This window comes from Anopheles cruzii, chromosome 3 (assembly GCF_943734635.1).
Source record: "Anopheles cruzii chromosome 3, idAnoCruzAS_RS32_06, whole genome shotgun sequence".
NCBI classification, from domain to species: Eukaryota; Metazoa; Arthropoda; class Insecta; order Diptera; family Culicidae; genus Anopheles; species Anopheles cruzii.
This window is the reverse complement of record NC_069145.1, coordinates 21,359,114-21,382,725: the sequence shown is the minus strand read 5'-3', so window position 1 is coordinate 21,382,725 and position 23,612 is coordinate 21,359,114. Positions and strand designations below refer to the sequence as shown.

At 50.4% G+C, this 23,612-nt stretch overlaps 6 protein-coding genes across 9 annotated transcripts; 4 read left to right on the top strand and 2 right to left on the bottom strand.

The window, feature by feature from the left end:
* Positions 1-107: 107 nt before the first annotated feature.
* Positions 108-740, bottom strand: LOC128275530 (glutathione S-transferase 2-like). Its single transcript, XM_053014070.1, has one exon. The coding sequence runs from the start codon at positions 738-740 to the stop codon at positions 108-110; it is 633 nt and encodes a 210-aa protein (XP_052870030.1).
* Positions 741-1,800: 1,060 nt separating this feature from the next.
* Positions 1,801-5,614, bottom strand: LOC128272149 (glutathione S-transferase 1). Of its 4 annotated transcripts, none has more exons than XM_053009903.1 (3): positions 5,502-5,614; positions 5,260-5,413; positions 1,801-2,374 (listed from the first exon to the last, which is right to left on the bottom strand). In XM_053009903.1, exons 2-3 carry the CDS (start codon positions 5,392-5,394, stop codon positions 1,880-1,882), a joined length of 630 nt encoding a protein of 209 aa, XP_052865863.1. In that variant the 5' UTR covers positions 5,395-5,413; positions 5,502-5,614; the 3' UTR covers positions 1,801-1,879. The 4 variants fall into 4 exon arrangements, with proteins under 4 accessions (XP_052865863.1, XP_052865860.1, XP_052865862.1 ...); XM_053009900.1 differs by lacking the exon at positions 1,801-2,374 and adding an exon at positions 2,497-3,018; XM_053009902.1 differs by lacking the exon at positions 1,801-2,374 and adding an exon at positions 3,159-3,806.
* Positions 5,615-8,230: 2,616 nt separating this feature from the next.
* On the top strand, positions 8,231-10,787 carry LOC128272150 (glutathione S-transferase D7). The gene is made up of 4 exons (XM_053009904.1): positions 8,231-8,740; positions 9,035-9,247; positions 10,183-10,324; positions 10,392-10,787. Exons 2-4 carry the CDS (start codon positions 9,048-9,050, stop codon positions 10,704-10,706), a joined length of 657 nt encoding a protein of 218 aa, XP_052865864.1. The 5' UTR covers positions 8,231-8,740; positions 9,035-9,047; the 3' UTR covers positions 10,707-10,787.
* A 1,139-nt stretch (positions 10,788-11,926) lies between these two features.
* On the top strand, positions 11,927-12,646 carry LOC128270039 (uncharacterized). The gene has a single exon (XM_053007442.1). The coding sequence runs from the start codon at positions 11,927-11,929 to the stop codon at positions 12,644-12,646; it is 720 nt and encodes a 239-aa protein (XP_052863402.1).
* Positions 12,647-13,037: 391 nt separating this feature from the next.
* On the top strand, positions 13,038-14,914 carry LOC128272152 (myosin regulatory light chain sqh). Its single transcript, XM_053009906.1, has 3 exons — positions 13,038-13,226; positions 14,203-14,339; positions 14,714-14,914. Exons 1-3 carry the CDS (start codon positions 13,056-13,058, stop codon positions 14,895-14,897), a joined length of 492 nt encoding a protein of 163 aa, XP_052865866.1. The 5' UTR covers positions 13,038-13,055; the 3' UTR covers positions 14,898-14,914.
* A 2,898-nt stretch (positions 14,915-17,812) lies between these two features.
* LOC128270038 (histone-lysine N-methyltransferase Suv4-20) lies at positions 17,813-20,042 on the top strand. The gene is made up of 3 exons (XM_053007441.1): positions 17,813-18,076; positions 18,177-18,618; positions 20,032-20,042. The coding sequence occupies exons 1-3, from the start codon at positions 17,813-17,815 to the stop codon at positions 20,040-20,042; spliced, it is 717 nt and encodes a 238-aa protein (XP_052863401.1).
* The last annotated feature ends 3,570 nt before the right edge of the window (positions 20,043-23,612 follow it).

Here is a 23,612-nt window from a genome sequence, read left to right as displayed (position 1 = left end):
GTCGGATTCGTCATCGAAGACTGTGTAAATAAAGCTTGATTTTTATCCCTTTTAAAACATTCGAAGAAGTGTTGTTTTTATTGTGTACTTGGCCCGTTTCCGTTGCCTCACTTGTACGTACGAAACTCTTTCGCTCCGGCCACGTTCGCTGCAGCACCCGGGCATCGTTCCATCATTCCGGTGTACCAGCGCTGGACGTTCGTAAACTCTCGAAGATCGAAGCTCAACTCACTAGCCGTGGTCAGTGTGGCAAAGATGCTGATGTCGGCGATGGTCATCCGCGGTCCAGCCACGAAGCACTCAGTGCTGTCAGCCAAAAAGGTATTCAACAACCCGACCGAACGTTCGAATGCTTCCCGCTTCTTCGGATCGGGCGCGGCGTTTCCAAACACTTGCGGATGGAAGAATTCGGTAAACCGCGGATACAGGACACACGCGTCGAAGAACAGTCGCTGGTTGACGGAGGTACGTCGAAGGACGTCTCGCGGGTACCAACTGTCCTCGCGGGAGTACCGATCGCACAGATACATTAGAATTGCCCTCGATTCATGCACCACCGTTTCACCGTCCACCAGCGTGGGGATCGATCCCTGAGGATTTAGTTTTAAGTACTCGGGCTTCCGATGCTCGCCGGCCATCAGGTTGAGGTACTTTAAATTTAACGGAACATCCAATGCTGCGGCCACCATTTGAACTGCCCGGCAGGGTGACGAGCCGGGAAGATAGTACAGATCGGGCATTGGTTTCAGTTGCTCCATACTGGTTAATTAACACGCTTATTTTGGCACTGCACCGGCTGCAGTCCCGTCGTGGAGCTTATATACGGCTCGTAAAATCAACAAATGATAGCACTGAAAAAAACTCAATCCAAAAGCGAACCTTTTTTCATGAACGAATGAAGCTGGCGCGTTTCGAGTGAAGCTGGCGGGTTGATGATGATTAGATAAGTATGATTGGATAAATATAACGATACATGATAAAGTATTTAGTCCTTTTTCTTTAATGTTGTGTTTTGGTTTGTTGGATAATTTCCGATTCCTTGATTTTCAAAAGGTGTGATCCACATTCGGTCGAAGAAATGTAATGTGCAAAATGGTTCGTGTCTTGACTTGACTAGATGGCGCTAGTTACGGTACAGTTCTCCGCGCCATAGGTTCTGTTCACGGATGATGGGTTCGAATCCATAGTGAATTTCCTAAAAGGTCTCAAACTACGGTGATGAACCGTAAAAATAGAAACAATAGAAACATAAAAAAAGAAACAACATTTTTGAATTTAGGAAATGAATACACTCAACAAATCAGTAAGTTCAAATAGCAAGATAAACTAGAAAAAGGAACAAAAACGTGGCATAGCGAAACCAAAGTTCAACATCGAATAATATGGGGTATACAACAATATGTGTCTATTGCTCTAACCCCAAAACCGAACGACGGTCTCGGTCACTGCGCGTAATCAACCTGAATGATTCATACTCTCGAAGGTTTCCCCACGCGACCGTTACAGGTGGGAAGCTTAAATTGCCGGGCGAAAGACAAGAAAAAACGACAAGCCGGTGAAGGGAAAGAAAACGAGAGCAAAACCGGAATTGGGCTCCAGTTAACACAGCTACAATTTTGCTTGTACCGCGTGGTCGTGTCGTTATTGCACAGACATTTCCACCGCCGTGCGCGCCGCGGACCGCATTCCACAGACGACTTCATTCCATCGACAATTTCTACACCGCACACCGCAACATGGCCCGGCGTCGCCGGCAGTCACGACATAAAGTGAGCGAAGAAAAATCGGATTTGCAGTGTGTGTCGTAGGCCGGTGGCGAGATGTATTTCTATTTTATCGTTCGCTTTTTCGCGAGCCCTTCGTGGGCGCGAAACATAATTTACGACAAAAACTTAGCCTTAAACTCGTTGGCCCCCGCCTGGTTCATGGCGTATCCGGGTGCGTTGGCTTTGCAGCGGGCCAGCCATGCCTTCACGTGCGGATAGGGATCAAAATCGAATCCGGCCACTTCGTAGGTGGCGATCGACGCCACCAGGCTCAGATCGGCGATCGTCAGATCGGCGCCGGCCGCGTACTCGTGCCCGTCGAGGAAGGAGTTCAGGAAGCCGACGGCTTCCTCCATCTTTTTCAGTGCTTCCGCGTTGGCCGGCTGCTTGGCGAAGATCTGCGGGTACCAGTAGTCTCCGAAACGCTGGTACAGCGTGCCCATGTCGAAGTACAGCCGCTGGTTGATGACGGCGCGCTTCTGCGGATCCTTCGGGTACAGCTTATCGTCCTTACCGTACTTCTCCACCAGATAGATCTGGATGGCACGCGATTCCCACAGCGAAAAGTCTTTGTCAACGATCGTCGGAATGCAGTGCTGGGGATTCATCTGTAAACACAACAAAACCCATTCCGCGTCCAATTGATCATTACACGCCTCGCACCACACGTTGTTGGAAGTGTGCCTTTTATTTCCGTGCCACTAGTGCCATTCGCAATGTGCCGCAACAATCAGTGCTTGACTTTGTCGAAGAAAGGACGCGCCGCTTCCGCCCAGCTACGATTCGTTTCCGCGCCCGGGATGGCCCCTGCCATGCGTTTGTACCACCGCGAAACGTTCAAATACTCCCCAAAATCGTACCCGGCCACCTCGAAGGTGGTCAGCGTAGCGTAGATGCTAATGTCGGCCAGCGTCAGGCAATTGCCGCCGGCCACGAACTGTGCGCCACCGTCGAGGAATGCCTCTAGAAAGCCGAGAGCTTCCGCAATCTTCTTGTAGTCGGCTTCAACGGCTGGCGCACCTTCGAAGATTTGCGGATAGTAATAATCGCCGAAGCGCTGATAGAGCGTCCCCATGTCGAAGAAGAGCCGCTGATTCACGACCGCACAGCGCTGCGGATCGTCGCGGGGGTACAGACCGTCGTGGCCCGATCGCTGGCCATAGCGCTCCACCAGATAGCACATGATGGCCCGCGATTCCCACAGGGCAAACCCGTTGTCCACCAGCGTCGGAACACAGTGCTGCGGATTGAGCTATTGAGAATTTCACGGCAAACGTGTTAACATCTCACGTCAACATTGATTTGGGCAAACGCAAAAATCCATGCAAAAACTGTCCTCCGTCGTAGGTGGTCGTTCGTAACAGAAAAAAACGGTCCAAAAATGTGTTAAAACGAAACAAAAGGAGAGGCTTTTATTTAATACTTTGCCACACACAAATGCAAACTAAAAAAAGAATACAGTCGCGCGCTGCGGCTCCAGGCCATTGATGCGTAGTGTGTCCCAGAGTCGCGGGTTCACACCGAGGGACGTTACAGTTTGGTTTACTTGTCAAAGTACTTCTTGAACTCGGCGAGACCGGCCTCGTTGATGGCGGCCCCGGGCGCTTCTTTGCGGATGTTATCGTACCACGACTTCACGTGCGGGTACTTGGCCAGATCGAAGCCGGCCACATCGTACGTCGAGATGGTGGCCAGGATGCTCAGATCGGCAATGGTTAGGTGGTCACCGCCGGCAACGTACTTGTGCCCTTCGAGGAAGATGTTCAGGAAGTCGACCGCGTCCTGCATTTTCTTCTCGTTCTCCGGGTTGGCCGGCTGCTTGGCAAAGACCTGCGGGTAGTAGTAGTCGGCAAAGCGCTGGTACAGCGTGCCCATGTCGAAGAACAGCCGCTGATTGACAACGGCGCGCTTCTTCGGGTCCTTCGGGTAGAGCGAATCGTTCTTGGCGTACTTCTCCGCCAGATAGGTGGAGATCGCACGCGACTCCCACAGCGCGAACCCGTTGTCGACGAGCGTCGGAATGCAATGTTGTGGGTTAATCTACGGTGGCCCCACATCGGGTTTGAAGCACGAGTAGACACGATCGTCCCAGCGATCAGTGAGAGCAAACACGGGAGAAATATAAACATCCGAATAATTGGTATTAATCATTGACAGAAGGAAAAATTTTGAAGCAGAATGAATGAGGTATATGACGACTCAGGGAACAGCAAGAAAGCGACGAACAGCGGGACACAAGAAGCTGCACACGATAAGAAGCTACACATGAAGCCGTTTGTATTTCATTTCGAAATTTCGTTTAGCGATAAGACAGATGTGGCGAACGGAAGAGCTTGTTCTCCATCCATTCCCAGTTGAGATTCTAAATGTTTCGGCGGCATCTCGCGCGGTTGCGTCAATTATTTCTCACTAAAGTAACGGCCGAAGATTTTTGCCCCCTCGGTATTCTTATTAGCGGCCGGTGCGATGCTTTGCAGGTGCTCGTACCAACGGTACACGTTGACATACTTGCGCAAATCGTATCCTGCGACCTCGAAGGTTGCCATGGTGGCCAGGATGCTTAGATCGGCAATGGAATAGTGGTCCCCGCCGGCCACGTACCGTTGTCCGCCGTCGAGGAAGGCGTCCAAAAACCCAAGCGCTTCCTCCATCGCCCGCAGCTTGTCCGCATCGGCCGGCAGCTTTTGGCCAAAAATCTGCGGATAGTAGTACTCGGCGAACCGTTGGTACAGTATCGAGACGTCGAAAAATAGGCGCTGGTGAATGACGGCCCGACGCTGCAGATCCTGCGGATAGAGCCGCTCGGCCAGGCAAGCGTTTTCAGCCCGGCAGTACTTCTCCACCAGATAGATCTGAATGGATCGCGATTCCCACAGCGCAAATCCGGTTTCGTCGACCAGCGTCGGTATGGTGTGCTGTGGATTAAGCTAGGCGGAGAGGCGAAGAAGCGAAGCAAAGCAGCAATTCGCGCATCCAATTAGAGCGTCGTGTTCAGCGCCGGACACATGTGTTACGGTGGAATGCAAGTTACGATCCCAGCTCGCGATCACTGAAATCGGGGGACAAAATACAAATGACCGCAGGCAGCATGCGGGAGCACCATGAGGAAACCCGTTGCGCGGTGTCTGCAAATGGTGCCGAAATTTTCGCGGATCACAAGATGGCCGCCCGCTGGAGCGTCCCCAAGCGCGGCTCCCTTCACATGCAATGGCTTCTCCACACCACAATGACGATGGATAATTTGGACGCGACGGTTTGAGACGCCATTCTCTCTACCTCCTTCATTTTCCCATTTTTCGCACACCACATCCCTTCTAATGATTTCTAATTCCCCCCCGCGTGCGCGCGAGATGGAAGCGAACGATGCGTGGAGGAGAGGACGGACGGTGAGTTGAATTTGGATGGCAACGAATGGCACACGGAACACGGAGAGCAAGCCACACACACAAAACGAGCACACAAAAAACGAACGATCACGGGAAGCAAAACTTACCTTCAGGAACTCCGGCTTCAGGTGCTCCCCGGCCATCAAATTGGTGAGCTTCAGGTTCAGCTCCACGCCGACGGCGGCGGCCGTCATCTGGACGGCGCGGCACGGGGCAGATCCGGGCAAGTAGTAGAAATCCATCGCGCTTCGGATGCTGGATCTGTGCGCGAAACGAAAAACGCCACGCCATTAGTTGTCACAAAATTCACCGGTGGTTCGGGTGCAAAACCAGGGTCGCGATCACTCACCACAAAAAGAAAAGGCAACGATATTAAAAGGCACAAACACACACACTAGATTGCTACGACGAGCGACGGGCTGCTGCTGCGCGATCTTCAACCGGCGAAGAGTTCGGACAAACTGAACGCCGGCCGGTGGCGTGCCGCGCGAAATATACGCCGCGCCGGTTGGCGGCGTTCCGTTGTGTGCGAGATCGTCCACACGCGCCGCGTTTGGCGGTATCCGTGAGCGGACAAGCTGGCGTTTCTCCGTGTGTGGGATGGCTTTTTTTATTACGCCGGCTAATGTTGATTCCCGGCAAATATCGCAAAGGCAAAGAAAACCGTTCGTTGCGTTGAGGGTTTTGAAACTGTGCGAACCAAATCTAAGATAAGACACCTTGTCATTTGGGACAAACTCTGTGTGCGAAAATTGTGCCGGCTGCCGCCGCACCTTCGCTGTGTTGGTGTGCGGAACCGCGAACCATCCAGAAGACAAGACGCCCCAACGATTATATCTCCACGCAATCGTTCCGTCATCTTTCGGCAGCCCTTTCTCGCTCACTCCTGTGACACAAATCGGCGATGCTCTAAACACTTGTGACTTCGAAAACTGAAAGTCATCTCGCGTGAGTTAGCGGGGGGGACGCCGCGCCGCGATGTCAATGCGATTTAGCTTCATATTTTCCATACTTTCCGCTGGTTTCTTAGTGCGCTTGTGGTGGAGTTTAGTCGCCATTGGAAACGTCCTTGTTTCGGGTCCAATTTTACTCGCACTACCAACAACGCTATAGGTGGAAGCTCTACACACAGAACTAGGACCCACAAAAATCGATCTCCTCCAATGACCCGCGATGACCGATTGACCTGAGGATGACCTCGCCGCACGCACCGTTTGCTGGGCGTAATGTGAACTGGAGCAGGACCGACTGGTGGCTCTCCGACTCCGACGTGGTTCAATAATTACGCCGGTATACGCGTGTTAAACTGAACTCCGCTTTGACGCAATTTACCGCAAACGTTAGGCTTTTGGGATGGGATTGATATTGCACTTAGCTCGGGCTACTGTTTACATACGGAAAATCCGTGTAATTACAGTTGTGGTTAGGAAGGGACACCGATTAGCTTTGCGATGAGTCCCCTGCTTTTGTAGAACATCCTTTGGGGGCTGACGAAAGGCCAACCAACGGCGGCGCGACTCACGGATTGTAAAGTACCTTGAAATATCCCACATGAAAAACAAAGGTGCGAACACGAACAGGTGAATGACTCAACGAAAACTGGGGCCCAAACGGAACAACTAGTTTCGTTCGAGCAACTTCTAGATAATGAGTTTGTCATTTGTTATGGAGCACGGAAATGTGTTGAATCGATCGTAATATTGTAAATAGATACCATATTTTACTTAATTCCTTTCGAATAACAATGGGTTAGGCACACCAGACTTAATCATGAAACATTCTGGGGATTCATTTCAGAGCAAAAAAAAGGGCTTCTTCTAGACAAACAATTTTACGAACAATCTTGCGCTGCCTCCTAACGGTGTGATTGGTGAAGTGTGCCCCCCACCCCCCCGCCGTGATGTGATTTTTGAAAGAGGAAGAAAGTTTGTCCCACAACGGATGAAAGTGCTGAAATATTCGAATATTAGTAACAACAACGAAGTACGCAATATGTAGCATGCAACTTGTGTACATGTTGCACGCAATCGGCTGTATCAAAAATGCGTGTGATTTTAAATTTAAATTTCGAACAACGATAAATCATCATCATCTAATACGAGAATACGAGAATAATGATACAAAACAATAGATTATTTATTATACTTGAATGCGACCATACAAAGAAAACAAAAACGTTGAAAAAAGTTCGTCCATTCTTCCCAAAAACCCAATATGTCAGGTAAGCTCGGTCGCACTCCATCAAGATTTTTCTGATAAGGGTCAATTTCCGAAACAAAACGGCCCCCTCCGTGGCCATATAATTACCCCGACCACTGCACCAAGCACCCGTTATGCACCCTACAAAGCGGAACAACTTCCGGTCGGTGGAGGTTTCTGGCCCGAGTGTGTTGTGCTGATGAGAGTGTTTGTTGACTTTTCGTTTCATTAAACAGTAAACATCCGCTTATGTATTGATCAATTTGTTTCTTTCAGAACAGTGCCGAACAATGTTCAAATAAGAAATCTGACCGGCTGACCTATGTTGATGCAAATCCACAACCACTCGACTTCTGGCGCGTTACAATGTGGGCAGCAGAAGAATCTCAAGTGCCATGTGTTGGTTACAGTTTCATTCACCGGCAAAAGCCGACTAGGCCTGGAATGCAGCCGTGACGGTCGGGCGATTGAAAGCCGTGACGAAGCACTACGTAACCGCGTCGACCTGCGCCGGACGCGAAGGCGGGCGAACCGTGGCAACCGTGGAGACCTTGGCGTACCATAACAAAACACCATTCCATAGTAACGACTGGCCCACAAACAGAGCTCTGTGCCCTCATTTCCCTCCCCAGGGGTTCCGTGTCGCGTGTCCCGAGCCCACCTTCCCTTCAATTGATCTGATTTGATGGCCCGTGTCCGGTGGGCTGGCGGGCAGGCGTGGACGGAACTGCACCACGTACCACGTGCACCTGGCCAGACACACAACCACTCGCGTACACCGGTGGATGCGCCACACACTAGATATTGGCCACCGTAATCGACACACGGCGCCACCGGGCACTAGTCGAGCCCCATCCGTTGGCCGCTAGGGTGCGCGTTGTTATCGCGTTTGTGCAGGCGAAGGTCGAGCCAAGAATAATTTGACGGAACCGTCACCGCCGCCGCCGTCACCACCGCAGGATTTTCCGATCTGGGGCTCCAAAGCCAAAGTGCGTGCCATTCGAGTGGTCGCTCGGAAGTGGAAGTGGCTCCTCACGATTAGCGCAAGTTGTGGTTGCCTCAGTCTTGGGGAGGCCCTTCGCAAAGGCCCTCCAGTACCACCCAGCCCCGAGTTTGTATTTGTTCGGCTTCACCGTTTGAGGCCCAGTCTGCTCCGGAGACCCGGTGACATCGTCGGGAGCCCGTCGGGAGCAGCCCAATTGTGGTCCGGGTTAGCGGCCGGCCATTTTGAATCGGCCGAAACCTGTGCTCAAGTGAACGCATCCTTTCGTCTGTGCTGACGTAGTGCTTCTCCGGTGCGGGTCTGCGCAAAGGAGGAACCCCAGCTGACCGGTTCAAGCTGGGTAACTGCATCGAAAGTGTTGCCGTGATCCAGTCCAAGTTTGCCAAGTAAGCGTCGGGCGGTGTGTGCGTGTGTGTGTCTGATGCTTCCGGCCTGTGGTCCGCCCCGGGCCCCGGAAATGGTGATGGGAAATGTAAATTGGGCGATTAGCAGCGCGTGCCACTCTTGGACGGGCGTACGGCTGTTGCTTGGGTCATTAATTTAGCCCCCGACGAGCTCAACGTGGAATGTGTACATTCGGCTGCCATTTCCAACCACGCCCGGGGGGCTCCGGACATGGCCGTAACCAGAACGGCAGCGGATCGGTGTAATTAGATCGTGTCTGGATTTGGATTTTTCAGGCGCAGCCAGACGATGACCACGGTGCTGTACTATCTGCCGCCGTCGCCACCCTGCCGGTCGGTGCTGCTGCTGGCGAAGATGATCGGGGTCGAGCTGGAGCTGAAGGTCCTGAACGTCCTGGAAGGCGAGCAGCTGAAGCCCGACTTCGTGGAACTCAACCCGCAGCACTGCATCCCGACGCTGGACGATCACGGCCTGGTGCTGTGGGAAAGGTGAGTCGTCTCCCCCCGGGGGGCTACCACCCCGTGCTGTCGCTATCGATTTTCGCCGTCGAAGAGGTTGTGCGTGAGGTTGTTTTCGGTTGGTCGGTGCTGCCGGACGGAGCAAACGGTATTTTAGGAAGCGGCAACACTGTAGGACTTTTATTGGATTTGACGAACGCGCGCACGGCCCGGCGGGTTGCCGGCTCACTATTCCCGGCGACGCACGTGATCCACCGTTGATGGTATTACGAGCGTGAGAACATGATACTGGCGTGAGTAAATCAATGGCCCAACGTGGGTCCGCACGGGTGTGGCGTAACCGACCGCCCGACGGGCGGGGTGTGGAAAATGATGATTAATTACAGCATATTTTCACAACCACCCCGCATTACATCAAACGGCGGTAAAGGTGGTGGTCGTTGTGGTCTGTGGTTTGCTTTCCAATGGTATAATTCGAATACTGCTTATCCGGTGCGGTCGGTAGAACGGTTCAGGGTCCCGGGTATGCCTTCCGGCAGGGTACCGTTCGTGTTTGCGTTGCGAGCAAATGTCGGACAATCAATCAAAAAACGGGAAGAACTAAATGGCATTTCAAAAATTAAAGGGACATTTAAACACTTTCCTGTTTGGGGTGCCCTTGGTACCCAGTCGTAGTTGTAAACGGTCCATTTTATACAATGTCTCTGGTTGAAGTTGCTCACAATGTTGACCACCGTCGTGAAATCAATAATCTTTTTACGCCACGGTCGTTTAGGCTCAGGACAAGTTTCGATTTTAAAAATAAACCAGCAAAGGAAACCCTCTGCGGGGAATCTAAAGATGACGATACCTGATGGTGGTAATGAAATCCGTTGCTGTGCCTGCATAAAATTTCCTTCGTTTCTTTCCCAATGAAGAGGAACCCTTTGGATAAAGCCTATAATTGAGCCTATGATCACTTTCAGCCGAGTTATTCTAACGTATCTGGTGTCGGTCTACGGAAAGGATGAAAGTCTGTACCCGAAGGACTTCCGGTCCCGGGCGATTGTCGATCAACGGCTGCACTTCGACCTGGGCACTCTCTACCAGCGTGTTGTGGATTACTACGTAAGTACAATCTGTCGGTGCCGGGTGCCTGGCAACTCATCTGACACACTCCTGAATCTCGTTACAGTTTCCCACCATCCAGCTCGGTGCGTTACTGGACCAAACGAAAAAGGCGAAACTGGCCGAGGCTCTCGGGTGGTTCGACGCAATGCTCAAGCAGTTCCAGTGGTCGGCGGCAAACCACTTCACGATAGCAGACATCGCCCTCGCCGTGACGGTGTCCCAGATCGAGGCGTTTCAGTTCGATCTGCATCCGTACCCGCGCGTCCGTGCCTGGCTGCAGAAGTGCAAGGACGAACTGGAGGCGCACGGTTACGAGGAGATCAATCAGGCCGGTGCCAACACGCTGGCCGGACTGTTTCGGTCCAAGCTGAAGCAGTAGGCGTCCGGCGACCTGTAGCTTTCCTAACTTATTTTTTGAGCTTGTAATCCACTGAGGCCAGCCAAGCGCCAATAAACATTACCGAACCAAAACCGCATCGCATGTACTGGGCAGGTGGTGAAGAACTTTTGTTTTGTTCTGCGGAATTAGTTCTCTTCTTGAGTTAGAAATGTGATGAAACGAAACGAGCATTGGGCCACCTGCAACACCAAGGTTGAGGTAAAACAGAAATTGGTTTCTTCGCACGTTCGCGTCCGAAACCCGAAACACCTCAGCCCGGCCGAAGAAAGAAAAACACACGTCCATCGAGAACCGAAACCGATAATCCACTTCCTGCACATTAGCAGACGGGGTCCTTTGTGAAGGAAGTACGTGAGCCTTGTCAAGGTAGAGAAGAGAGAGAGAGTGAGAGAAAGGGACGGGAACGCGAGTTAGAAACTCGTCGGTTACACCATCGAAGCAGGTAGCAACCAGGATTCCGATCGGCCCAGAGACCAATTCATCAGCAGAAAGAAAGCGGGAGGAAACTACGGGACCCGTAACAACGGGAGTGGGTTATATGCTCGGGTTCATCCTCGTTTGGCCCAATATTGTACCTCTTGTTAGAGACACTTGACACTTTTGGCCGAAGAAGTCGACCGTGCCCGGCCCAAAAGCGACCCTGACCGCGACGGAGAAAAAGGACATCGGCAATCGGCAGGCCTTGCGTCCCACTGAGCCGGGACTAACCTGGGTCGTCCGTTATCTCGGCGCACTCGGAGGGTCGTAATGGTTCTGCATCGCCAGGAGGAGGTGCAGCAAAAAAACGGATCGGTCAGGATCTTGCGAAGGCCCATCAAAAACATTATCACTTGGACCGTGCACCGGCTCCGGAATGATGGATGCTGGTACCTTTTTCTGGCCACTTTCGGACGAAATCTTCTGCTTCCTGGGCACCCCTTGTCCCTTTCCTTTTCACGAAGGGATTGCCCTCTCGGTTGCCCCGGGTTAATTGCAAAACAATGTTTCGGTTTTCGAGCTTATCGCTCGCTTCCTGGAATGTGTCCTTTCGGCCACCTTCAGGACACGTGCACACATTCGTCCTCGGAGCAGGTCCTTCGCACGGTATAAGAGCAAGTGGTCGCGCTGGGCGCCCGATTCAGTTTTCGGTTGAAAGTTGAGCAGTGCGGAACGCACATTCCGAGTGCAACAAGTTACGAGAGACGAGCTTCCAGAGCACCATGCCGCTTTTGGTACTGCTGCTGATCGGTGCTGCCCTGGCCGTACCGAACCCAGTGCAACAGCAGCAACAGCCGCAACAGCAAGGGACGCCCAGCCACACGGAGAAGCCCTTCCAGCTGGAGAACCCGGCCTACGATCCGTCGCTGTACCAGAAGTTCCTGCCCCAGGATGCGGTCCAGCAGTACGTCCACGCGTACACCGGTCAGGCCAGCCCAGCGACCGTTTACGGGGCCGGTGGCCCAACATTCGACCCTGCGACAGCCTTTGCGGTCATCCCCACCGGTGGCTTCGAGGGATTCCTGATCCCGGGTCCACTCGAGAAGGAGCAACCATCGCTACTAAGCTCGATGAGGACGCTGCTGCCGAGCGCGCGATCACTCGTCACCTTCGTTGGCCGCGTAGCGTCGGTCGTGGTCGGTTCCGTCGGGGTGTTGCTGTTTGGGACGATCCTAACCTCACTCACGTGCTTCTTCACGCCGTTCTGCACGCTGTCCTTCCGTAACGCTAAGTTTCTCACGGGAGTCAGCGGAACGCCTCTACCCGGTGGAACGGGGGGAGTCCAGGAGCTGGTGGAGGCGGTCGGCGAACAGATGACGGCGGAGCGCGTCAAGCGAGCGGCCGAGTTCCTCTACACGGCGATCGATAAGTTCCAGCGGCTGAACAACGTCGTCAAGCAGGCCACCGAACGGAAGGCGAACGTGGGTGCTGCGAGAAGGTGAAGGCCGTCTGGCCGGTCGTCGTTTTGGCGCAGTTCCAACAGCCAACTACCAACTAAGTCATCGTGTCATTTCATCTGTATCCATACAATAAATCATACTTCATCTAAAACCCGTGCGTCAGCTTCCACTTTTTCCAAGGGTTCCAAGAAACACGCCAATTAGCAGCTGGGCGGGTGCGTTCGGGGGACGCGTCGATGCAAGTGACTCGATAAGGCCCCGCCTGGTCAAACATCTACATCTCTGGCCGGAGCCGGGATGCCCCAAATACCGGTAGGCCAACAGGTGTTCCAATTAGTTTGTCCTGTCGGTTGCGCATTCAAACATCCGACCAGAAAACCTATAAAACCGCCTTCGGTCGGATCGGCTGGGGTCAGAACGGACCGGAGTGTGTGCATAGGTAGTTGTTGTGATGGATTTTCTTAAGGATCTCAACCAACCGAAGGTGTACGAGCTGAAGAAAGCGTTTTGTCTGTTCGACCTCGACGGGGACGGTGTGATCAGCGAACAGGACTTGAGAAACACCTTCCTGACGCTCGGCGTGGACAAGTCCGAGTACGACATTGATCAGATGTTCGACGGGGTTCGTAATCGCCATTGAAGAAATTTGTTTGTAGAAACGAGTGAAGTTATGAATAATTCTTACTCTAAAATCACATAAAAATTTACATCTCGCATTTTAGAAATTTAAAAACATATTGATGCCTTGTTATTTTTAAAGAATATTGCAATTACTCAGAGTGCTTGTTAATTTTATATCAAAAGATTCTTTATTTCCATTGGTAGGATTATAATTAGCTATATCTGGTTACGTAGGCCTGTAGTAAAACGGTGAGGATTAGTTAGTTGGTTACCATTCACAACCTAGGTCCATTTGTTGTTTACTCACGGTAAATTTACACAAGCATTGAACACCCTTTCAAAGCACAAATGAGCAATTAGACGGATAATGCAGCAAATTTTATTATCTTTGTCCTTCATCGGAACGCCAAAATGGTTCATGGCGTTCCAACGCGTTCTGCAATCTTCGCGAGCTCGATGAAGCACATTTCGCTGTGTCCGGCACCTCGTCGGTTCTCGCTTTCCCCCAGGAACCGAGTCATTTCGAGATAGTGATCATCGATACTGGCCGTTTCCGTTCCATTCGCTGGATACTTTTTCCGGCACCGTGTTACAGCAAATGAGCCAGAATTACTGCCATTATTAGCATAACCCGGCAGAAGTTTCTTCCTGCAGCGTTTGCTTCTGCATCGGAACTTTGTTCGCCTGCTACAGGCGAGGCAAGCGCAAAATGAATTCATTTAAATGTTAAGCAGAGTTCCGAAAAAATGTACCGAACTCAGAAGAGCTTCGCGAGTGCTCTTCAGGAGGTGGGTAAAAAGGAGAAAAACTGAAATGGTGCCACCTTCCACCCCGACGCCGTGTACACCTCTCCGGTCGTCGGGACGTTACACGAACTCCATTAAAATCTGTAAATCGATCCGACAACCGTGGGGCCGGCTAACGAAGTGGACGACGATCAGCTGCTAAGCGACGACTCTTCTCCAACATTTTTGTAGGTAGTGCAGCCGCTGAACTTGGACGTGTTCCTGCTGCTAATCCTCCAGCGGGCGAACGGACTGGCCCCGCAGGACGTTATGCTCAGTGCATTCCGGATGTGGGACAAGGCCAACGTCGGCTACATCGACAAAGAGCGGTAAGTTACCGTCCGGCCGACGGCAAACGACGGCGGTACCAGATAGAGCCGAGGGAATCCGGGTCAGCCAGGACGACGGTGGCTCGGGGCACGAAAACGTTTGCCAAAAAATTCACGATAGGGTTTAATTAAAAAACTTTCCGTCGGCGGCCCTCAACATTCCCGGCGGTTCGTAGGCCAACGGGAAAGGATACGATTTGCGATATTTCAGCTTGCCCGTTTCTACGCCCAACACGCGCGTGTGTTGGTTCGCTGGCCCGCCGGCCATCGAGCGTCAGCAAAACCGGGGGCTTTGGGATGGAGTAGATTCTCGTTTGATGTTTTTAGTTATTGTTTTTCCCGGACTCTGGGACCGGGGCGCCATTTCTGGATAGGTTTATTAACGACATCACAACGTTTGGCGATCGTTTCACGCTGGGCGAGGCTCGGGAAGCGCTGGAGGATGCGGCCATCACTCGTGGACCGCAGCTGAACGCCGACGGCCAGTTGATGGAGAAGCTCGATTACATGGACTTTGCGGAGAGCATTTCCGGTTTCCAGAAGACGGATCACAAGTGAAACACGCCGGCTTTGGGGACGGATCCTTTCATGTTGCTAGTTCAATTTAGTGAATCGTCTCTGTAAGCCAACCGTATTGATAACGCAATAAAAGTGGAGATGGTATTGGAAATATTCTCAATAAAGTTTTGTCACAAAGGTCCATCTAGAGCAATATTGAAGAGTGCCAGATGGAAGAGTAACAGTTCGTCCTTGCTGCTACGTGCCCCTGTTTTGTCTTCGCCAACACGCCAAAAGGTATGAAATGTTCATTCATTTACGGCATGCTACACAAATCCATTATATCGAATTTAGATAAGAAATTTTAAAGATGGGTTGAAAAGCTGCTACTTTGAGTTAGCTTACGAATGTTTGCATTAATTTACTTTTCATTTACCTAAACTCAAAAACCCTTATTGAAGAGCACACAAAACATGGTTTGCTAATCTTAATTCGCCTGAGAGTATATACTTACTTGGCTATACTTAAACATCATGTATCCCTCAGAATTTCTGACCTAATGAAGCATGACGCTATGGAGTGGTCCGGTTGACATAAATAAAAGGACTCTAAAATGTACAAAAATGAATTGCTAAAATGCGAGAAAACACCATAAACACGTGGACAAGAAAAACCGGCAACATCTGAAAGCGAGCGAATAAAAGATGTGCATTTTTCGAAGCTTTCTGCTGTTTCCTTCTTGGCCCATCGGCCCTCGGAAACGCGATGTCGGAAGCTGCCCGGATGTGTGCGCGGTTCGCGTTTTCTTGGTCACGAATGATAATAAATTGCCCCGAAACAGAAACCTCGCCACGGCTGACAGCTCCGCTAATAGCTTAAGTGTGGCGATTGTCCAAACGCTTTTTTTTGCTACCGTTTAACCTCGTTTTATTTCGAGGGCCATTTTTCGGGCGGGGTGCCCGTGCTTTTCCCCTCGCATTAAATGATTGATTTAATAGGAGTGTTTCCTCGCCCTGGCTGCATTTGACCCTGGGTATGTTGGCCCAGACAGGCCAAGCTCAGATGCATAATCCATTCCGCTAGATGACAGGCTCCAGTATTTATTATTCAATCTCGTCCGAAAGCAAAAGAGACGTCTCCTGACCTGGAAGTTAACGCGCGCCGCGGTCATCTGGGGCTCGGAAGCTCAGTTCGCGAAGACGACGAAGAACTTCCAAATATGCACCGGCGGTGGGACTGATTATAACACAAAAATGCTTTCAGCGTTTAACTGGCCCTATGAAGCGAAGAAGCGGAGCAGTTTATGAATCCTTGGGTGGCAGCGATCGTATCGTTCTGACTTACTAACTTTTTCCTCTCGGCGGACCTCGACGGCAGGGGTCTTGGAGGTAGTGCAGTTCATTAATCAACACCGCTCGCTCTCCGCTCCAGGCGATGGCGTTCTGCGCGCCAACACCAAACAAACTAAAACATCGTTCAGGAGTCGTAGACCGCCTGGCGAATGTTCTAGCCCGAGTGGCAGTGAAATGTAGTTAATAAGCGCCAGAAGTCCATTCATTAAGATGTTTGCCAAAACGTTATCCGAAGGAGGAAGTGAGATGTGGGTCAGATAATGAAATCAGGGTATAAACAACAACTGAAAGTTAAACGATAGTAACCGGAAACTTCTTTTTTCAATCAGGCAAGTCAACGTTCGTTCGTAGAAGTTAACTATTTCTCTTTAAACTCGTGTCAGCCTTGTTCTGAAACGTGCATTAAGGATCAACCTAAAATCCTGCTGTTTTCGGTTTTTCGAGCACTGCCATGTGATTGCACGGCTTAAGATTTTGTCTACCAACGTCCATTTGAAGCACAGTTCATTGATAAAAGTGCTCCATTACGGTTGTGTATGGTAGAAACTAAATGGTGCCAGATCCCAGGCACGGATCTCCGATAGGTCTTTAAAACATCTTTAGCTTAAGGCCTTCGCTTGCAATAAGCCCGTTATCGCACGATCCTGAAAAACGTGAAAAACTCATCTGTTATTCGCCCATAGGCTGATCTACACCGAAAACCAGCCACCAAACCGAGTATTTCCAATGCATAGTCAGACAAAAGTTTTGCAGGAGTTTGTGGTGTGGTGATGGGTTTTCCAACCGCCTTTGGTCCTTTGGCTCCATCTGGCCATGGTGACCATGCATTCGGACTGGCGAGCGTGAGCGGGCTTTAGCGGAAGCTTTACCGTAAGCCGTGTCATCTCGTTGTCACATAACTCATTACAAAACCCAGCACCAGCAGACAAAGCCTGGCCTGGAGCCTGGAGGCTGCCGGAAGGAACCAAGGAAGCGTGATTCCTTTTCTTCAGTGGACCGGGAACTGTAAGCGAAAACCTTGCCCAATACCGGAATGGATCGATTGAGGTGTTCGAAAGGGATGCCGTCTGCTGGCACCGTTTCATCCGTAATTTTAATCAACTCCCCGCAATTCGACAATTGAACCTATGGTTTTCCACACTTAGCTGGCCGAAGTTTATGGTCTACGTTTTATCCTACAAACTTTCAAAAATTTTTGATTTAATATATTCCTTGTCCACGGTGAATATTTTAATAATAATAATAATAATAATACACAACGGCATTTATACACAATTTTAACATTGTAGTAATTTTTCCGTTACGCTATTTGGTGTTTTTGTTTACTTTCAAAATGTGACGTTTCAAATTTGACGTTTCGTCAGTGGATATCGAAATTGGTAAACAACCTAAGTGCGTTTACGGCTCTAGTTGCAAGTGGATGTGAATCAAGAGAACTTGAAAAATTCGAAAACGAGTGAAACGAGAACCGAGAAAAGTATGATTATCGCATCTTCTAGTAGAAATGGCCATACGTCGGAGGGTAGCCAACCGGGGTCTTTTATCGGTGACCCCAGCGGTAGTAGCGGATGCGTTCTGCGCAGAAACAGCAAGCGCGTAACGCAGGTGGTATCTGGCACGGGCATGACACCGAAAGAGCTTTCCGACAACGATGATCTGGCCACCGGTCTTGTCGTTGACACGATGCTCGGTTTTCAGACGCACAAAATGGATCTTAAGTACCGGCCACTAAAGGCGGCTCACCGGGATGAGGTTAAGAACATCATTGAAGAGTTTATTCGGACTCAGCGGTACGACCAGTGCTACCAGAAGCTACTCGCCGGCAACTGGGTGCCACCATCCGTGCTAAGTGGAAACCATTTGACCCAAAAGAGGCTGGAAGCTCACGTAAGTCTGAATGTTTGTACGAATCCTCGTGGTACTTTCGAAGCGCTCACTCGTTGGCCGCGTGTAATATGAAATATAACCGCAAGTTTGCCTCTTCCAGGTTTATCGCTATTTGTGTGCATTTGGCCAGAACTCGGGCTTTGTGATTGAGCACTGCAACCGTTACTCGCTCGAAGGTCAGAAGGGTGCGAAAATCTGCTCCACCCGCCGCTGGAAGGTGAACGAACAAATTGAGTGTCTGGTCGGGTGCATCGCCAAGCTATCCGACATCGAGGAAGCGACGTTACTGCACCCGGGTCGCAACGATTTCTCCGTCATGTACAGCTGCCGTCGGAAGTGTGCGCAGCTATGGCTCGGTCCGGCCGCGTACATTAATCACGATTGCCGAGCGAATTGCAAGTTTGTGGCAACGGGGCGCGACACTGCGTGCGTGAAAGTGCTGCGCGACATAGCGATCGGCGAGGAGATCACCTGCTTCTACGGGAAGCATTTCTTCGGACAGCACAACTGTTGCTGCGAGTGTGAAACGTGCGAGCGACGAGGTATGGGAGCGTTTGTGGCACATGTTGAAGGACGGTCCGCTATGTCCCGTAAAGTTACCACTGTCAGTGACCACACAGAAAGAGCGCGCTATGTGCTACGCGAAACGAGTAATCGTCTCAACCGCATGAAAAGTGTGACAGCAAGACGAGACTGAAACGTTTTTTTTAATGTAATAATGTTCCTTCTATGCTTCTGTAAGAGCTGACCCAGTCGTAACTATTGGAAAAACATAACTTTCCTTTAAGAGAGTTAACATCAGCCAGACTTTTAAGGTAGCTGGATCTGCTTCAACAAAACCAATAATTTCAACAACAGCTTGCGCAATGTCAAAGGAACGAGATCGTTTCATCCGTTCAGAATACACAATCTATCGTATGGATTCTGGATGCACTGGATTTGAACAAACGTGTAATTCTGCTATAAAATACGGAATAAATCGAAAAAAGATTGAAAGCTTGAAAGAAAGATTGATTGAGATAAATACAGAATTGTTTAAATTCAAATTAATATTACAAAAATGCCATGGATTCCGTATTGTTCAAAACAAACGTGCAGAAGAGTGCCACTAACAATGTTCCGTGTTTGTCCAGCAAAAAAAACAACCCACAGCGTGCCGTGTTCCATTGCTTGTTCTCTGCCTAGAAAATACTATTGACCCATTTGTGCCGAACCAAACTGCCGATTCGGTCGCAAAATCGTACTCCCCGAAGATGTTGGTCGGCCGCTGTGTGTTGTGTTGATTCTTCATGCAGCAGACCGACCGGTGCCTCCCGGGTGTTTGTGTTGCGCTGTTCTGCAACACGTGCCCGGGCCGCGTGTGTATGGTATGGTGTGGCTTTTGTGCTCATCATGCAAACCTGGCACACCGTAAACGCCACAGGGGGCCATTATGAGGCAGTTAACAACCTGTGTATATGTGTGTGTGCCCATGCAGCCTCCGTTCTCGTGTGGGAAAAAGTTGAAAAACCAACGCGACGCCTCGTTGAAATCCACCCGTCCGTGGCCGATGTCGCCCACGGTCAAGGAAAACATGGCAAAGCCTAACAGCTACGAAAAGGAATGAATGCTGTCAAAAAGAAAAAAAGAACAGAACGGTGCTTAACGATGATCCAGTTGTCGTGCCAACCGGGAGCTGTAGCTGGCAACGCACAGATGGTCAGCCCCAAGGTATCCCTGCTGTGGCACAGAAAACGTAGACGAGTTGCAGCCAGCGAGATATGATCTGGCAAACGAATTCCTCTACGTGGCCGAAGCATGCTTGGCCGCAAGGAAGTGGGAACAGTAAGCAAATCACATACCGTGCTCCGACTAGGCGTCTCCATCGTGCTCCGTCGTCGCGTCCCTTATTTGCAAGCCAGCAATCAGACGGGTGTAACACGCGCTTCATTTCTACTTTTTTTTTCTATTTGCAGGCCGGAAGTGAAAAAAAATCTCACCAAACACTGACCCGTTTCCGGTCCGTCTGGGTGTCTGGGCGGTTCTTTCCGCTTGATGTCTGCCTGCCCGTGTCGACAACGCAGAAGTAGGTGACGACCGTTATGCATCGGCGCGCGTGCACCGTTTTTAGAGCATTTATCACGCTCTCCGTTCTTCGTTCGATGCATGCGACGGTCCTGGAAGCCTGTTCCGCGCCCTCAAGATACGGCTGTCCCAACCCGGCTGGCTGTCTTGAGTCGATGGTTCGATGGACGGCGAGAGCAGAATGCTTATTACCGGAAACGGGGCTTTTTTGCAGACACCCCGGCAAGCACTCCGAGCACGGCATTTTGAAAGATTGGCAGGGCTTTGGCCACCCGTAAAACTCCGCCATTTCCGGTCAGGCAGGCAGGCGGCTGGCTGGCCGGTCGGGTTGCAGCAAATTACTCCGAATGCCAGCGCCTGGGAACCTTGGAAGCCGGAGATGCCGCCAGGAGCCGAGCCCTGGCACAACCGAAATGTGCCACAACGGATGAATGAGTTTTAAATTTACTTCCTCCGGTTATTGCCAATACAAAAGCTGTCCGCACCGAGACCGGATGTCTTTCGGCTTCCTTCGACAGCAGGCCGGGCCACGGTTTTGGCACGACAGGCCGCAGGCCGCAGGCCAGTAAACCACCGAGCACCGAGCGCGCACACGCAATCCATCTTGCTATGAAGTGAGCGCAAGGAAAAGGGAGAACGAAAATCGAGAAATATTTGATGGAACCTAACCGCCTAACCGAATACCGTGTACTCGTGTAGGCTGTAAAAGTTCCAGTTGTGCATTCTGGTGGAACGAAAAGCCAAATAAAACAACAGCTTTCTTTACCTCGCACTCGAATCGCGCGGAATTCGCTGCAAAGGAAAGCGTAACATAACACGAGCAAAGCGAAACCAAACAAAGCCCTCGGAAAGTATTGCGGAAAATCGCGAAGAAAACGAACGACCCGCTAGTGTCGTTGGGGAGTTCTAGTCTGCGCTGCAACTCCGACCTCCGTTCGACATGTGTTTTCGGTAAACAGAAGAGAGAGCGAATAAAACCGGCACACACACATAAAATCGAGCTTCGCCGACCGTCGCCGGGGCTGAAAAATGATGAAGTTAGCAACTGTGAGAGCACTCCAAGCAGCGAAAGTGGTTGTAAAGTTTACGCCTTTATTGCTCATACGAGCTCACAATGGAAATGGGCGGCAAAACGACGCGAATCCGCGGTTCGGTTCGAACTTTGTCTGCCACGGCGCTTGACGATGTCGTTCGTCATCAGTTCGAATCACCGAGCGGGTTGCGTTGCGTGGGAAATGTCTCCTCGAGCTGGCGACCCGGTACAGGTGCCTCGTAGCTGACTCGTGATTAGCTACTAATTTACTTGAGGAAAAGTTGCTGACTGCTGGTGCAAACTAACTGCTGTCGGTTTGATGGCAGAGAAGTGCCGCATTCCCGCGGCTCGGTGCTTCTGGTTTTAATTAGATTCGGAAAGAAAGTTTTGCGGCAAAGTCAATACCAACGTCGAGAAAGTGGTACAAAAATCGTTCTCAAACGAACAAACTATCGTTGAAATGTTTTGTGACGAATTGTGTATTCGAATGGCTGAAGCGTCATCGTTGCATCGAGTTCGTCATGTGGAAGGCACGAATCATGTAGAATCACGACGTAACATAAGGTTGAACGAAATATTACAGTAGATGACTCTGGTCGCGGTATATTGGGATGATTGATGATGCATTTTGAAAACAGTCTTCCAGAACTAGCAACACATTTGCCCATTTTGGTGGTACGATTGGGTCACAGGTCCGTGTGTGTTAGAAGCTCGGTTGGTTGGCTCAGGTGTTTGAGGTGCTTTTTTAATAAACAAACAACGTCTTGACTGTAAGGTTTGGCTAGTACAAATAAGCTGTGGTGGTCCGTAGGCCTGATGAATATCTTAGATGAATATGTTATTTTGGTGAGACAACGCTTAGTGCCGCACTCAAAGGCTCATGGGAATATGGCTACCATTCAGATTTGATATTAAACCATTCGATTGCTTAGTGGTGCGCGAAATGAAGCCTTGCCCCGACCAGGTCTGTGCCAGGTTCAGGATTCCATTCCATTGAGGTGCAGCAAGCCTCAGACAAACCATACCCCGTACCCGGAGACAAATGTAACCTTACTATAGTTTTATTGCCAGGAGGCAACCAAGTAATTCAATCAAACATTGAAAAGGTGTTTGTCACTATCAATCTGTGTTCGATCACCCGTACGATGTACCCATTTTAACGATATATACTTTGAATTCACTGTACCGACAACCAAACCTTGTGGAATGCTAATGTGTGTTGGTTTCACCTAACCGAAACCTAAAGACATTCAAAGTGAAGCAATCACATAATACTTTAAAGAAACGATTAAACCAATAATCTGAGGCTTTTCCTGCAATGTACATGCCTGATTTTCGTATCGCAAGTAATAGATTCTGTATAATTTCCAGTACACTATATTTGGCTCGGCGATTCATAGTTAATTTACTTTATGGAATAAGTTCAATTGCTCTTGTTTTCTGATATACGTTTTTAAAAAAACATGGGGTGTTTAAAAAAATCGGTAATTCTATGAAAATGGCAAACGAAACGAATCATGGGGTGTTGTTTTAATTTTATTTGGCAGCTTCTCAAATAGATAAATAACTAACTTATCGGCACCGTTGAAAATGTGATTACGTGAAATGTTAGATGCGTTTTATTTTTCGCCGAAAACCTTAATCCTTTCAACGTTCAACTCCTCATCCTGCCGTACCTGAAATGCTAACCGTCGCCCGGAGCGTTCGGATGTTTGGTTTTATCCTTCGCTGCATTTACGCTCACGCTTCTAACGCTCCTCGGTTCGTCCTCGACACAGACTGACCCGACCCGATTCCGATTAAATAAATGAAACAGTGTCGAAACCGTGTTTGTGGTCCTGGTGCAAGCGTAATTTGAAAAATCCAGTACACTCCCCGTGCGCTGGGAGTTGGCGGCTTCGCGCCAACTTCAAACCACGCCAGGACATTCGCCCACCGACTGGAGGCTGCAAAAGAGGACCCGAACCGAAACGGCGGGCGAACCAGCTGTGCAGTGAATCAAACCTCGGCGTGCGGCTTCGAAGGAGTTGTTTCGAAACGACCACGAACTCCCCAGCGTGACTCCAATGCTTTCCCCGTAAACACACACACACACACACACAGGGGGCACTGGGCCGAATCGGATACGGGATTGTGCCAGCATACATGCGCACGAACCGAGAGGACTTCGCTTGGCCCCGAAGTCTTTGTTGGATGCTGGAATCTGCCACCAATCCAGCCCGTCAGTCGCATTCGTGGCCGACATCGGACTGGTCGCTGGGAGTTTGTCTCGCCGAGCTTTACGTCTGTTTCCGTGTTTAGTGCCAACATTACGCGCCGTACCGGATGAGGACTTTCGCCGCTGCCGCGGTCGGTTTTCCTCTGTGCCGCGTGCTAAGTACGATCGTGGGCTGTGACGCGCTTATCTGTTTATGCAATTGCCGCAATTGCAATAGCCTC

What these genes read in the sequence shown, in the direction of transcription:
- LOC128275530 (XM_053014070.1), bottom strand. Translation starts at nt 740, where the DNA reads ATGCCCGATCTGTACTATCTTCCCGGCTCGTCACCCTGCCGGGCAGTT.
- LOC128272149 (XM_053009899.1), bottom strand. Translation starts at nt 5,394, where the DNA reads ATGGATTTCTACTACTTGCCCGGATCTGCCCCGTGCCGCGCCGTCCAG. An exon ending in TGAAGCCGGAGTTCCTGAAG is followed by an intron (nt 4,694 to 5,259) that starts GTAAGTTTTGCT and finishes CTCTCCGCCTAG; the next exon opens with CTTAATCCACAGCACACCAT.
- LOC128272150 (XM_053009904.1), top strand. Translation starts at nt 9,048, where the DNA reads ATGACCACGGTGCTGTACTATCTGCCGCCGTCGCCACCCTGCCGGTCG. An exon ending in GGCCTGGTGCTGTGGGAAAG is followed by an intron (nt 9,248 to 10,182) that starts GTGAGTCGTCTC and finishes GATCACTTTCAG; the next exon opens with CCGAGTTATTCTAACGTATC. An exon ending in AGCGTGTTGTGGATTACTAC is followed by an intron (nt 10,325 to 10,391) that starts GTAAGTACAATC and finishes ATCTCGTTACAG; the next exon opens with TTTCCCACCATCCAGCTCGG.
- LOC128270039 (XM_053007442.1), top strand. Translation starts at nt 11,927, where the DNA reads ATGCCGCTTTTGGTACTGCTGCTGATCGGTGCTGCCCTGGCCGTACCG.
- LOC128272152 (XM_053009906.1), top strand. Translation starts at nt 13,056, where the DNA reads ATGGATTTTCTTAAGGATCTCAACCAACCGAAGGTGTACGAGCTGAAG. An exon ending in TTGATCAGATGTTCGACGGG is followed by an intron (nt 13,227 to 14,202) that starts GTTCGTAATCGC and finishes ACATTTTTGTAG; the next exon opens with GTAGTGCAGCCGCTGAACTT. An exon ending in GGCTACATCGACAAAGAGCG is followed by an intron (nt 14,340 to 14,713) that starts GTAAGTTACCGT and finishes ATTTCTGGATAG; the next exon opens with GTTTATTAACGACATCACAA.
- LOC128270038 (XM_053007441.1), top strand. Translation starts at nt 17,813, where the DNA reads ATGACACCGAAAGAGCTTTCCGACAACGATGATCTGGCCACCGGTCTT. An exon ending in AAAAGAGGCTGGAAGCTCAC is followed by an intron (nt 18,077 to 18,176) that starts GTAAGTCTGAAT and finishes TGCCTCTTCCAG; the next exon opens with GTTTATCGCTATTTGTGTGC.